Below are 13,191 nucleotides of genomic sequence, written 5' to 3' on the forward strand. Positions count from 1 at the left end.
ACTCCTAGAAGTGACAATTATGTCATACTCTCATAAGAATCGAGATCACATCCTGTGAAGATATCAATGGAAGAAAACCAACAACGATGCTAAAATAATGAGGTGGTGATATCTCCATCATACTCATTTCGCCACAGATGAGGGCAAAGCCCAATTTTTTCAGCATAGAGAGTGATATAAAGTAAGATATAACATGAACAGATATTAAAGATCCAGCCTTTTTTAGTTCTGGGGAGTGGCCTCGCCTCTAAGTCCCCTGAGCTGATTCACCCACTGGTCTTCTGGTACTCGATTCACCCAATCCGGAGGGATCCCTTGGAACGAGACCCCCCTCATCGCGTCTACGATCCTCGCGGTGTTCTCTGGCGTCAGAGGCGCGCTCCTCCGGCTCTCGTCCTCCCTAAAAGCCCTCGAGATCGACGCCTCCCTCTCCCTCGCCCTTTCCTCCTCCTCTTCCTCGTCGTTGTGGTCGTCCTCTTCCATTCCTCCACCTTCGCCATCTCCATTCAGATCCAATCCCGAAACACCGTTCACCATATGGATCTGGAAGAAGCCAGGGTTAGAGTTCTGGCCGTGGATCGGACCGCTGCCGCCGTTGGAACGAACGGGGAAAGAGACTCCGAAACCTCCTCCATCATCATCGGAGTCGGAGGCGGAGCGGTCATCATAGGCGGAGATCGGGCGATAGTAGCCGTCGGGGCCGGCGACGTCGGAATCCGCGTCGGAGTCCGCGGCCGAGCCATTCTCTGCAGACATGGAAAAGAGACGAGGAGGGTTTTAGAACGGAGTCAAGAATCAAGGAGCCGACGAGGATAAATTAGGAACAAGGGAAGAATAGAAAAAGAGTTACCGTGGAGGAGATCGCCTAGCGAAGCAGCCATTTAAGCGGAGGAGGAAAGGGCCGGGACGACGATGCCTCCGGAGGCCGGAATCGCTGCTCGAGATCAGGAGGTATCCCGTCACGCTCGGCTCGACGGTAGCTGTAAGAGGACTGGGTGCTAAAAAGGTCAAATTGGCAGAATTTACGAAATAAAATTAAAAAACAAGAGACATGGCTGCCAGATAAACCAACATTTCATTCATATTTATTTTGTCTGATGAGTAATAGATATAAATTTTAATATAATAAAATATTTTATATTTAAATTTATTTTAAACAGCTATGGACATAATATAAACATAAATATAAATATAAATTAAATAGTTAAATTTTATAATTGGTTAAAGTTATTACTAAGTAAATGACAATTTAAGTTAATAGCATACTTATATATTTCTATTAAAAGTTGATAAATATTATATAAAATTATAAATAAAATCGGATATTTCTATATGTGTTGGATAACTGCCTATTTATATCTATTTTTTTATAGATATAAATATAGATATTAGTTGGATACTTAAATTTTTATATATCGAATAAATTTGGGTACGAAAGATATTATTTTATTCACTTGCACATCTAGTTGCTAGGAGGTGAATGGGGAAGGAATATGCTCCCTCTTGAGATTTTGTTTAATGGTATTTCTAGTCCTCATAATTTTTTTACAAGCTTCGGATGGCAAAAAAACCTATGTTGGAAAGATTAACGTGGTAATTGTTTTACTGTAGACACAAGTCTTATGCCAAGGGAAGCTCTCCTCCTGTCGTACAAATTACAAGCTGGTAGTTTTCTGGAAATGGAATGCAAGCTGACAAAATATGCACCACCATGAACATGCTTTGTCAAAAGGATCTTTTAAGATTTATATAGCAGTGTTTTGGATTGTCTTAGATTATCTCCATGCTCACGCATGCACTGCAAAAGAATCAAAATATGCTGAAATGTCAAGTGTTAATTTATCACTGTAGTCACTAGATTTTGCCTTTGAAGCTGGTCTTATGCCATTGGAAGATCCTCCTTGTGGTGCATGTTGTACCATCCATCTTTTACTTGAAACCAAGACAAGTGCGTGAGAAGTTCTGCATACCACGGCCTGGAGGACGCATAAATACTAGCATATGACATCTCATCAGTTTACCTACAATTTCTTAACATGACCGAGACTGGTTGGTGTTTTATTGTCAGGATCGAAATCGTCGGGACCGCTACCTTGACCACTAAATTGTTCTTCTTTTTTTTTCGCTAGGAAAAAGAAAAGAGGAAGGTGAGGAGAACCTTACCAGCATAGCAATCTCCACTGGCCCCTTCCTCACTGGAGAATGTTCGATGTGGGTAGAACCTTTTTCACTCATACCCTCTCCACTCGTGGGAAGCCCCACCAGTGTGGCAACCCTTTTACGTATGAATATGTCACACCAGCATCACCTAACTAATCGACAAACCAGATAGCGATTCCACCGGGCAAATCAGGTGGGAGGTATCCGGTCTCCGTATTTAATTGATGCCCGCGTGTTTCGAACCTAGGCCACTTCAATGGAATCAAAATTCCGTTTCCACCATGCTATTATCTCGGTGGTGACCACTCTATTGTTTGGGCGAGGGATTTCTCTGCAGCTGTTTGGCTTAAAGAACGGGCCGATCCTACAGTACAGTGCATGGAGGAGTAAGGGAATGGTATTTGAGTAGCCTTGGGTTTCATTCCCCTTCTGTCATTTTTTTTTTGGTAGCGCTATGAAAAGGATGATTTCCTTCAAGTAAAAACTAAATTTGTTGTTTGAGACGGGGAAGGTGACACTCCCACTTCCCACCGTATTTCTAAAGAAAAAAATTGAAAAAGGTACATCGCCATTTGGGGAAGTCATCACGCCAAGCTTTAGCAAAATTTGAGAAGCCCTTCATATTCTAGAACAAAACCTCTGTTTCTGCTGTTGATTCCAGGAATAAATCATATCTTTCAATCGTCAGCCATAGTTGGCAGGCTTCCTTGCATGGTAGAACATGCACGCAAAAAAAAATTATAGTACTCCATAAGCTAAATCAAAGCAACTTGCATCCACATAATAAAGTTATTACCGATATTATTTGAACAAGAAATTATACAAATAAATGTCATTAAATAGAGGGGGGGGGACAACAAGCCACATCGATTATGCTTGGCACAGAAAGCAGCACCCATGGAAGATGCTTATTTCGATTGGCCAAGGAAGCATATCACTATATAAGATTGAGGAACGGCTATCCTCGAAGACAAAGGGCGAAGAAAAAAGGCAGGGAAAAATATATCTTTCCTACTAAATCTCAGGAAAGCCTCTTTCGGTCATTGAACCCTTGAAAAAAGGACTTTGATGCTTCATATGTAGACCAGCAAATAGCAGCCGCCGGAGCGTGGAAAAGCATCCTCGGCTTCCATCCCCTCAGGAGCCCAACATACCCATCGCGCCTTACTATGGTTCGTACAACCTCTCGTATAGAGCTGCTAGAGAATCTGTCACAACCACAAACACCCTGTGGAACAACAAGAGACGATTACAGTCGAATCTTCAGCCAAAAAATTAGAGGGAAAAAAAGGTAATAGATTTGCAACAGATATAATGGTTTGATTCTAGAAAACCAATTAAAGGAAATCGTGAGTCATGTAAAACAATTAGCAAGTAGATGAGTTAACACAGTTCCAAAGTGACTTCATAACAAGGCAAAGATTTTTTTTTTCACACCAAATATACTATTAGTTTGCGTTAAAACAAAGCAGTAGGCCGCATACAAGTAAGCCTCATGAGGCTCAAGCTGCCTGTTGAAGTCCTACCACCGCATAAACCCGACACCAAAACAAAGAAACTCAGAAACACCACCTTGAAACAGAAAAACCAACCCTGCCACCAACTCCTAACTACAACTAAACCATTCTTATTAGTCCACCCCCTACAGTCAGACATACTGCTCTACGACCTACACTCGGACTCATGGATATTGATCCCTTCAATGGCAGCACGCTCCCCTCGGGACTCATCCATGGTGCTGAACTTGCCCTTGCGGCCCTCTGCCCCCAGCTGCTCCCTCCATGTTTGCCCTCCAAAGCTACGACCTTCAGCCAGATGCTCTTGGGACTCAAGGCTCTTGCCACAGACTCCACCAGGGATCACAATCTCTCCTTGCCTCGCACTGGCATCGGGCCCAGCCCTCTCCTGCTGAGTTGCCATATATTGGCTCTTGCCAACCGTTGCCCGCTCTCTCAAAATGAAGTACAAGAAAGAAAGATGTTTGTGTTTCACTCCCACGTGCCAACAACTTGACTTACTTCCCTACAAGGCAAAGGCAATCTAACACCACGGACAATATCTAGAAAACTGCTGATATCTTGATAAAGTATGCTTTTCTTTTGGAGTGGAAGTAGATAGCAAGTCGAATGATCATTTTGATCAAGTTCTATCTCATACTGGATAGAAACAAACAAACAAAAAACCAGATCCGGACTTTAGTTACTTGCCACATACCAAGAAAATAGTAGTAACACCATTCCGAACTATGAACAGTATCTTAGTGCTCATAGGCTATTTCTTTCGACCAAGGTTATAACCAGGAAATTTGGGCTTATTCTGGAGCTTATCATGATCATGAGTTTGACTGGACTGTGGATCTTCAACAAATGCTTTGGTTTGGACAGGCAGCCTGGTCAGAGTTCAGCCTGTCACAGCCCTACATGGTAACCAAGATATGGAACCCACCGAGGAATCATGTGCTCAACTAGGAGAAAGAACTTTTTGACCAACCATGTAGATTTAATAGCAACATACTGGCATTATTGACATAATTTCATAATCCAGTCATGGTGGCTAACAACCAACCATCAGGGGAATTGCTCAAACCAAGTATCGGCACATACCTTAGTACCGACACTTGGTACAAGTGAGGTATCGACTCTCAGTACCCTACCAATACAGTACATCCTATATCAGGTAGTACAGTCCAATACAAAAAAATCTATGGTTCCCACGAACGATAAGAATTGGGTATATCCAGACAGACCCTAGATCCACATGGCCCACGGGCTTAGTTGACACAATTTGGCAAGGATTACGATGCCCTTTATTTACCAAAGTAATGCATTTGCAACAAATTCACAATAATTAAAATCTAGTTGCCTGATTTGGCCTGCAGGTCACCACCATCACTCCCTCAAATTTAAATGATCATATGTTAAGAATTAAGATACCTAATAATTGCCTAAGTGAAAAATCAAAGACAAACCCTTCAAAAAATTTACTCCACTCCAAATAATCTGCTAAGTCATATCTGAAGCCTTGATGATTATAGTGTCACCTTATACCAACATGCATTTAATTGTGCTCCAATGTTCCAGTCCTAGGGGCTTGAGGATAGCTGCATGGGCCACCACTAACTTGCATCTAGGGACGCCTCCATGGGTCTTTCAAGCAACATCTTAACAAAACCAAAGCTTACATCTGTATGTTCGGGTACAAACCAGATAAATCATAAACTATGAGAAGGCACCATTAGAAGATTGAAGTGACGACAATCTCCATGCCCGTAAGCGTATTGGCCACCATTTGCCAAGCGGCAGGCACCTAGCAGATATCCTGGATTGGTACTATAAGTTTAACTGAGAATACCAAATGGTTCTCACAAATATAGTCATTGAGTATCTCAAGCAAGTCGGCATTACATAATGAAATATCTGAACATCTAGGCAATTGCCACGATCACAGTTGTTCTTTTTCTTTCGATCTCTGTTTTTCTTTTTTAAAAATTAATGTGAGCTTAGAGTGTATGATCAGTCAGTAATCAAGGATTTGTTATGTCAAAGGATAGAAGTACGCGACTGTCCATTAGTGATGCACCTCCATCCATAGTTACAACAACCAGTGGAACTTGTAAAAGATCAATATATCTAATATAGGATAATAGCAATTTATCTATCAACTTAGTTTTTAATAAGACAGGTATCTCCCTACTTTTCAATCTTGAGCTATAGTACATTAGAAGTTTTAACAACTGAAAGGACATCATCATCAAGCAGCAAATAGCTCATGCAAGGAATAAACATCAGTTAATATCTTGTATGGTATGACAAGTTTGTATTTGTAAAAGTCCTAAGCACTACAACTTAATTAGGAACTCAAACCAGTTCAAGGCTAGATCATAAGTAAAATCCATTAAGGCAGAGTAATTCAATGTTTAAGATATACCAATGCTATATACTAGATCAATTAAGTTGGATCGTGCTGGTATGACAACATGAAGAACATTTTCTTTATTTGCAGCATTTTGATAAAGTTCTAAGGAGCCGAGGAAGTGCAAAAGAAGGAAGAGCAAAGGAATAAGGTGGAAGAAAGTTAAAGATAATTAATCAAAATGAGATGTTCACTTGATTTATAAGCTATCACCTTCATTTTATATCGTGTCAGCACTTAGTGGAGATAGTAGGCTAGATGATGTGATTTGTGACAAGAACATACAGCTTTGCAATACTTATTATGCTGATACATACGAGAATACCATGTTAATGTATGTTGTTGGAGTTCAATTTATGCATCATCTTAGATTCAGCTATTCTTACACATGTTGAAAAGGCAATTCTAATGGTACGAAGCTTCGCTATTAAACAAGAATTTTTCTACTCTTCTAGTTTAATCACATGTCACACCATACATATGACTGACAGATATCAGGAATGCATGCATCTTTATGTTATGAAATCATAGATCTCTAACATACGTTGTCTTAATTCTAGGAATTTTAGTGCAATATCCATTCAAGTTCCACAAATAGGTCAGACATCATCTTTTTAGAAGGCTTTAAAAAATTTATCGTTTGAGGACCACGAGATTTTCTTCTTTTTTTTTTAAGTTTTCTTTTCTTCATACATACTTTAACCTACAGTCATAATTTTAGTAAGCATGCTCGATCTGACATTAGATACTGGTATATCAACCTTCAATTTTACTTGCCCACTTGAAATAGATGAAGAAAGGCATAAGGCTACAATGACATGATGCAGGAACGAGGGACTTTAACGGACCTCACTGTTATGTGTTAATGAAACCATACCCTTATAGTCATACAAAAATTTAAGTTCGCCATTGTTTATACATTCAAGTAATCTAGAAGTGAAATCAGAATCTTTCTATATGGTAAGTGATTACTACAGTTCACCTCCAACAAGTTATTAATATACATCTTCTTGCTCCTCACCCTTTTTTTAAATTCCTCTATCCATTATACTCATCACATGTAACATCTGGTTTGGCTTTTAACATTGTGTCAGATGGAATAAAATCCAAAAACTTTGTTTAAAAATTTCACTATCACACACCAACATCTTATGGGTGATTCTCCAAGCAAAATTGCCTTTAGGGCCATGTACAAGCACACCCATATTGAGTTTGCTTGAATCTGGCAATATCTCCTTAAATAATGGATAAACAATCAAAGAATTTATTGAGCAGTTGTTTGCAATGATGAGAAAAATATTCTTCATGGCTTCTTTCATCAAAGTGGAACCAACAACTTGACAATCCTATTCTCCTCTCCATTGGTTACAAGTCATAGAGCTCCACTACACTGAAAATTTTCCTTTAAAGTTGTATGATAATATTATTAAGGAATTGGCATTTGCGAGATTCCAATAAACTTATTATAATAAAGTTCCTTCTAATTGGACCTCCTCTACTAATGTTGTGACCATGCGGAGATTCCATCTTTCACCATAACAGAATAATATTTTAATGCCATTTATGTCATTCGTAATTAATTAGTTACGAATATTTATCATGTTCTCTATAAAGGTGGATTCGTCTAATATGATGCATGATGCATGGTTAACCCCTTTTGACTTACTTGAAGAGCATCATCAGCAACAGTCTCACCATGCTCAACAACTTCATTACAGAAACAAACATCTGAAACAGTAACTAATTCAGACCTCCAAAAATGGAAATAAAACTTAATAGAATAAATCCCAACTCAGCAGCAAAAATAACGGAAAAAAATAATTTATAGATTTAGTGATAACATAAAATCTGCTGAAAAGCTTTACCTGGCACTGCAACTGGGTTTTGACCACATCGAGAGGAGTGGTAACTGCCGCCGCCAAGGCTCCAGCAGCGGCCCCAGCCGTGGCATGCACGACAAGCCTCTCATCATTCGCACTGTCAGGCGAAACCTCCGTCAGCCCCCTCTTTACCGCCTCATAGGTCGCGAAGTGGACCGCCGTATAGGGGGCGTTCATCAGCACCGTGGTCCGGTACGATGCGTAGAAAGCCCCGAATCCCTCCTCCCTCAGTACCCTCCCGACGCAGTCGGCGACCCCCTTGTACGGACTGCTCTTGAGCTGCAGCCTCTGCTTCACCGTGTCCATGGGAGTGAACACCGCATCACTGGCTACAGTAGCAAGAACCCCCGACGAGGCATGGGCGACCGAGTTGTTGGGGTTCCCCTGGGAAAGGAACTCTTTTGAGATCTCGTAGACGGAGAAGTAGACAGCGTGGGCGGGGCCGGCGCCGAGACCCATGGCGCCGAGGCCGCGATAGAGGCCGAGGGGACCCTCAAGGCGGAGGACAGAGCGGAGGGCCTGGCGGAGGCCGACGGGAGGTTGGCAGGGCGGGAAGCCGGCCTGCATCCGTGTCTTGAGGGTGTCAACGGGGAACATGGCGGTGTGCTCGACGACGCCGGCGACGGAGCCGGCGACCATGAACTGCCAGAAGTCGAGGCCGTCATGGGAGACGCTGAGCTCGCCGGCGGACGCAGGGGGCAGGAGGTCCGGGGGCCTGAACTTTGGGGACGCGTCGGCCATGGAGAAGAAGAACTGGATCTAAGGTTCGGGTTAGAACTATCAGGCAATAAAAGGGATTGGAACCGGCGATGGAATCGCTATCACGGTTGTCTCACTACACAACAACAGCAATTTAGGGGAGGGGACGGGGGGGAAGGAGTCACATCGGATCAAAAGGAGGCGGAGAGTCATCGGAGGGAAGGGATTGGATTGGATCGTAGCGGAGACATAAGGGTGGTGGTGGTGGATGGAGCTTTCTTTTCGCGGTTTCGCATATATTCTTTCTTCCGTCCCTGAGGCTCTTATACTTTTCTCTTCGATGGTTATTTATTTATTATTTTTTCAACAAGTTTGGAGTCCGAGACAAAGAAGGGGAGAGAGACGAGGCGAGAGAGAGGAGGACGCGAGCTGCCGCCTTTGATTGAGGGTAGGGTTTTGTAATTGGAAGGGCGCGGCGGGGCCATCTATCAAACACTTTCGGCGCATTTGGGTGTGGGTCTTTCCCACAAAATTAGAATACTGCCCAGCAACCGAGTACGTTTACAATAGGCAATTTACAGCCGTTGAAATATTAGTCAATTGACACCTCGGCTTCAGCCCGGGAGGTGGAGTTGAGAGCAGCCTGACTTGAATTATGTGCGACGTGTTTTATAGATAAGAGAGGTCCTTCTTGAGGGTGACTCTACGATGATCATTGGATGGATCCTGCATAGTTCAGATGAGGTCGATGATTACCATCCGTTGTTGAAAGACATTCGGACCATAATTTGTGATTAGATGACTATTCAGACAAAGCATATATTTAGAAAGGCTAATAGAGTGCAAATTAGGTGGCATCTTTTATCACCAACCATTCAGAAGACCGCCTATAGGTGGTTGGAAAAGGTGGAGTTGCTAAATGCTGAGGTATTACCTTTTGATTTGTTTAACTATATTCGTCCACGCTATGTTTGATACTTCAGTCAAAATATATATATATATTAGTCAATTACATATATAAGTATATGGCAGCATGTAGTGCAAATGGTGTACTAATTTTAATGGTTCCTTGGGATCTTCTCGTGGTTTTCCAAATTTTATTGTGCTTGCAAGCATTGTACTTCTACCGCTTGCAATACCAATTTTTGGAAGTAAAATCCACGGTATAAATCAAAGTTTATAAACTAGTGGGATAAGGATATCCTGGATTCCAGCTATCTCGGATTGCCCGGTAGATATCCTTTCTATCTCTTTCCTTATTCTTTCCTATTTATTTCTTATGTACTTTTTTTTCTCCTTTCTTTTTTTTTTATTTGTTTCTTTTCTTTCTTCTACTCCCTTCATTTATTTTTTATCTTTTTCTTCTTCTTTCATGCATGAATAAATTTTGATGTCCTGTCCCTATCTTGGTCCATTTTTTAGTAAAAATGGCACTATAGCAAAAAAAAAAAAAAAGAGTCTATATCGACCGAGTTTTACTAGTACTCAATAAAATATATTATTATAAATGCTCTCTGGTAATGATTTTAAGAAATACCATAAAAAATATATAATGTTACAACGATTTGTTATTAGTGTTACTATAAGTTATTATACTTCAACAGTTTTTTATAACCTTTATAACAAATTATATTCTATACTAATAGTTTTAAAATTTATTGCAAAAGGTTTATAATATTGTTAAGATTATTATGGATGTTGCTAATTTTTTTAATATTATGACGGTACCTTGTAAGAACAATAATTTTTGGTTAAATAAAATTATTTAGCAACATAATTTTTTCACAATACTAACTATTTATCGATAAAATAAATTTTGGCATCTATTTATCATTGTACAACAAATAATATTATTGTCATTTATTTATAATTTATTTTATTGTAAATTAGTATCAACAGGTAGTAGGAAAAATTCAACAGGCCAGTTTTTTGTAATGATTTTAACTACTACTATATATCTTTTTTTTGTTATACTACAGGACGAGATAGCCAAAACACTCCCATCAGACTTAAAATCCTGGAATATAGTATAGCGGAATGTCACATACACACACAAGTGAGGAAATTAGCAAATGGATGGTATATTGGAGTTATACAAAATATCATAGCCCCTCAAGCACATGCACATTAATATCTGAACTCACACGCAGTTGCATAGATTTATCCAGCTTTCCAAACTCTCGTAGGATCCTTATCAAGCTCTGTGCAGGCAGTTTTCATCCGCTACTTGCACCATAATCCTAACCAACCAATATGATTATTTGGGTATCTCGTCCAGCCGAGTTAGCGACTAAATTTGTGTTTGTTTTCTGGGAGCTCCCACTTCCTTGCTTTTTTAAAATAAACTTTGATGACAGTACTACTGAGCGCAGTGAGAGAGGGGGTGTGAGTTTTGTCACCAGAAACCATCATTTCAGATTTGTGGCGGCTGGCGGACGATGGATTATGGACACCTCAATTACTAGAGCGGAGCTGCGGGCGGCATGGAAGGGCATCTCCTTTGCGAGGCGCATTCTAGGTATGGAGTGCATCCACCTGAAGGATGATTCGGCCTCTGCGATTGAGGAGGGTCGTGTACGACATTCTGAGTCGGACGGACAGTTCTTGCTCCTTGACATTCGACGAATGGTTGGAGAGTGTAGCTCCTTTAGGGCCACTCATATTTATCGAGAGGCTAATATGGCAGCCGACTAGATGGCCTCCTATGCGGTGCATCACTCGGAAAAAAAAAAAAGAAATATATATATATATATCGTTCCAAATGCATTTGGCTTGGTAGGGGAACTGGGGAAGGGACCATTTCCATGCATATCACCCAACGGTAGGAGACAAAATCTTGGCCCACGGCTGCGGTCGTACCCTCCCCACGTTACGAAACAAGAGTTTTGGGAGGTCGCGATCTCGCCGCCTTTCTTCCGCGTGCACGACAAACTTGAGCCGGACGCCTCGCACTGCCGAACGATTGGCAGTTACCCCATCCAGGTGGAAGAAGAATAAACTCCCACGCCTCTCTCGATCAGTCGATCTCCACAGCTTCTCTCTCTGGATTTTATTCCCTTATCTAATTCCTATTCCTTCATCCACTGAAGAAGCGATGTCGACACTACTCAGCAAAGTCCAGTTTTATACGTCCTTGTCGACACTACTTAGCAGTCTTGTTTTATATGTCGCTGTAGTTGAGTTCTCTCTTATCAGAATCAAGGTTAAATGGAAGCTGCATCATTATAGTTACAGGAATTTGCTGAAGGTTTGGAAGGAACACAGAGACTCACAAATAAGTGAATAACATATGTGAGTGATCGAGTGATCATAAATGAACACAGTATTCTTGATTTCGGTTATCAGAGAACAAGTCAGAGAATCATTCAGGCTGATGAAAAATCATACTTGGAGAACATTGTTACCATCCGGCCCTTTATACCGCTTGCCAAGACCAAAGCACATTCAAAAAGACATATCCCAGAATCAAATTTAAATATGTTGAGTTAAAATGATGAAAAATAATCGACGATATAGAGCCGGCTAGTAGTCAATGTCAAAGCCATGCTAGTGGCTGAAGTACTGATGGAAAATGCCCGAATAGCTAAGCATTATCGGTATCGATCAATTATTGAGAGTCTAGATTGTGCTATAGTTTTCACAATGATTTGTTTCAAACAACTATAAGACTGCAGATTTAGATGAACTTATATGTATTTTTGTATTGGCAGGATGTTTTATGTAAAACTCTGACTAAAAGTCTGCAGATCAGAACCAAGATGTGCTAATTATAATACTTTTGAGTTCTACATAAGAACTCCCAAAGTCGGCAAGCCGTCAGCCGATTTGCGTTTGAGTAGTGCAATTTTACAAATTAATCTCTGTCTAATGTCAATATTATTTATTTAGTATATACATATATAATATTGGGTTGTAGTAAATTGGCCGTGCAGGAAGGTGAGGTACCTATAGGCACTCCACAAGTCGCATTCTAAAGTTGGATGCTTTTTAAATTTTAGTTGCTCGTTTTTTAGTGGAATAATTTTGACAAAGTTTAGTTTCAACCGTAAAACTAAAACTTTTGAGGATTTATATATCATTATATATATTTCTTATCTCTCAGGGTGTTTTATATAAAATCCTGTGACAAAGTTACGCAAATGAGTAGAGCAATTTTACATATAGCCCCCCATATTTATATTATTAATATGCGATATATAGGATATCGAGTTTTTGAGAGTAAATAACAAAATAGCTATGGCCACTCCAAATAGTTGCATTCTAAGGTTGTGCGCTTTTGAAATAGTAAAATATTTTTGGCAATGATTTGTTTCAACTATAAAGATAAAAGCTTTTAGAGATGTATGCATAATTATCTGTATATTTTTATCTTAGAGGTGTTTTATGTAAAATCCTGAAGTCAAGTCTTAAACCGAACCTAATGGTTGATATTTCTAAAAGTTTGGGTTGTTTTGTAAATTGCATAAAGTCGGTCAAGTGACTGCCAACTTATGCACGCATAAAGCAATTTTACACATAGAACCTTGTATATTGATATTAT

At 40.3% G+C, this 13,191-nt stretch overlaps 2 protein-coding genes across 3 annotated transcripts; both read right to left on the minus strand.

The window, feature by feature from the left end:
* Window positions 1-90: 90 nt before the first annotated feature.
* LOC103720210 (uncharacterized) lies at window positions 91-1,012 on the minus strand. The gene is made up of 2 exons (XM_008809813.5): window positions 851-1,012; window positions 91-746 (listed from the first exon to the last, which is right to left on the minus strand). The coding sequence occupies exons 1-2, from the start codon at window positions 879-881 to the stop codon at window positions 223-225; spliced, it is 555 nt and encodes a 184-aa protein (XP_008808035.3). The 5' UTR covers window positions 882-1,012; the 3' UTR covers window positions 91-222.
* A 1,929-nt stretch (window positions 1,013-2,941) lies between these two features.
* On the minus strand, window positions 2,942-9,214 carry LOC103720209 (uncharacterized). Of its 2 annotated transcripts, none has more exons than XM_039133002.3 (2): window positions 7,938-9,214; window positions 2,942-3,388 (listed from the first exon to the last, which is right to left on the minus strand). In XM_039133002.3, exons 1-2 carry the CDS (start codon window positions 8,691-8,693, stop codon window positions 3,182-3,184), a joined length of 963 nt encoding a protein of 320 aa, XP_038988930.2. In that variant the 5' UTR covers window positions 8,694-9,214; the 3' UTR covers window positions 2,942-3,181. The 2 variants fall into 2 exon arrangements, with proteins under 2 accessions (XP_038988930.2, XP_088569282.2); XM_088713156.2 differs by lacking the exon at window positions 2,942-3,388 and adding an exon at window positions 3,818-4,182 and having other exon boundaries at window positions 7,938-8,826.
* Window positions 9,215-13,191: the final 3,977 nt, after the last annotated feature.

Source organism: Phoenix dactylifera, chromosome 17, assembly GCF_051530095.1.
Source record: "Phoenix dactylifera cultivar Ajwa chromosome 17, Ajwa_hap1_PhDact_Kaust_v1.1, whole genome shotgun sequence".
NCBI lineage: Eukaryota > Viridiplantae > Streptophyta > Magnoliopsida > Arecales > Arecaceae > Phoenix > Phoenix dactylifera.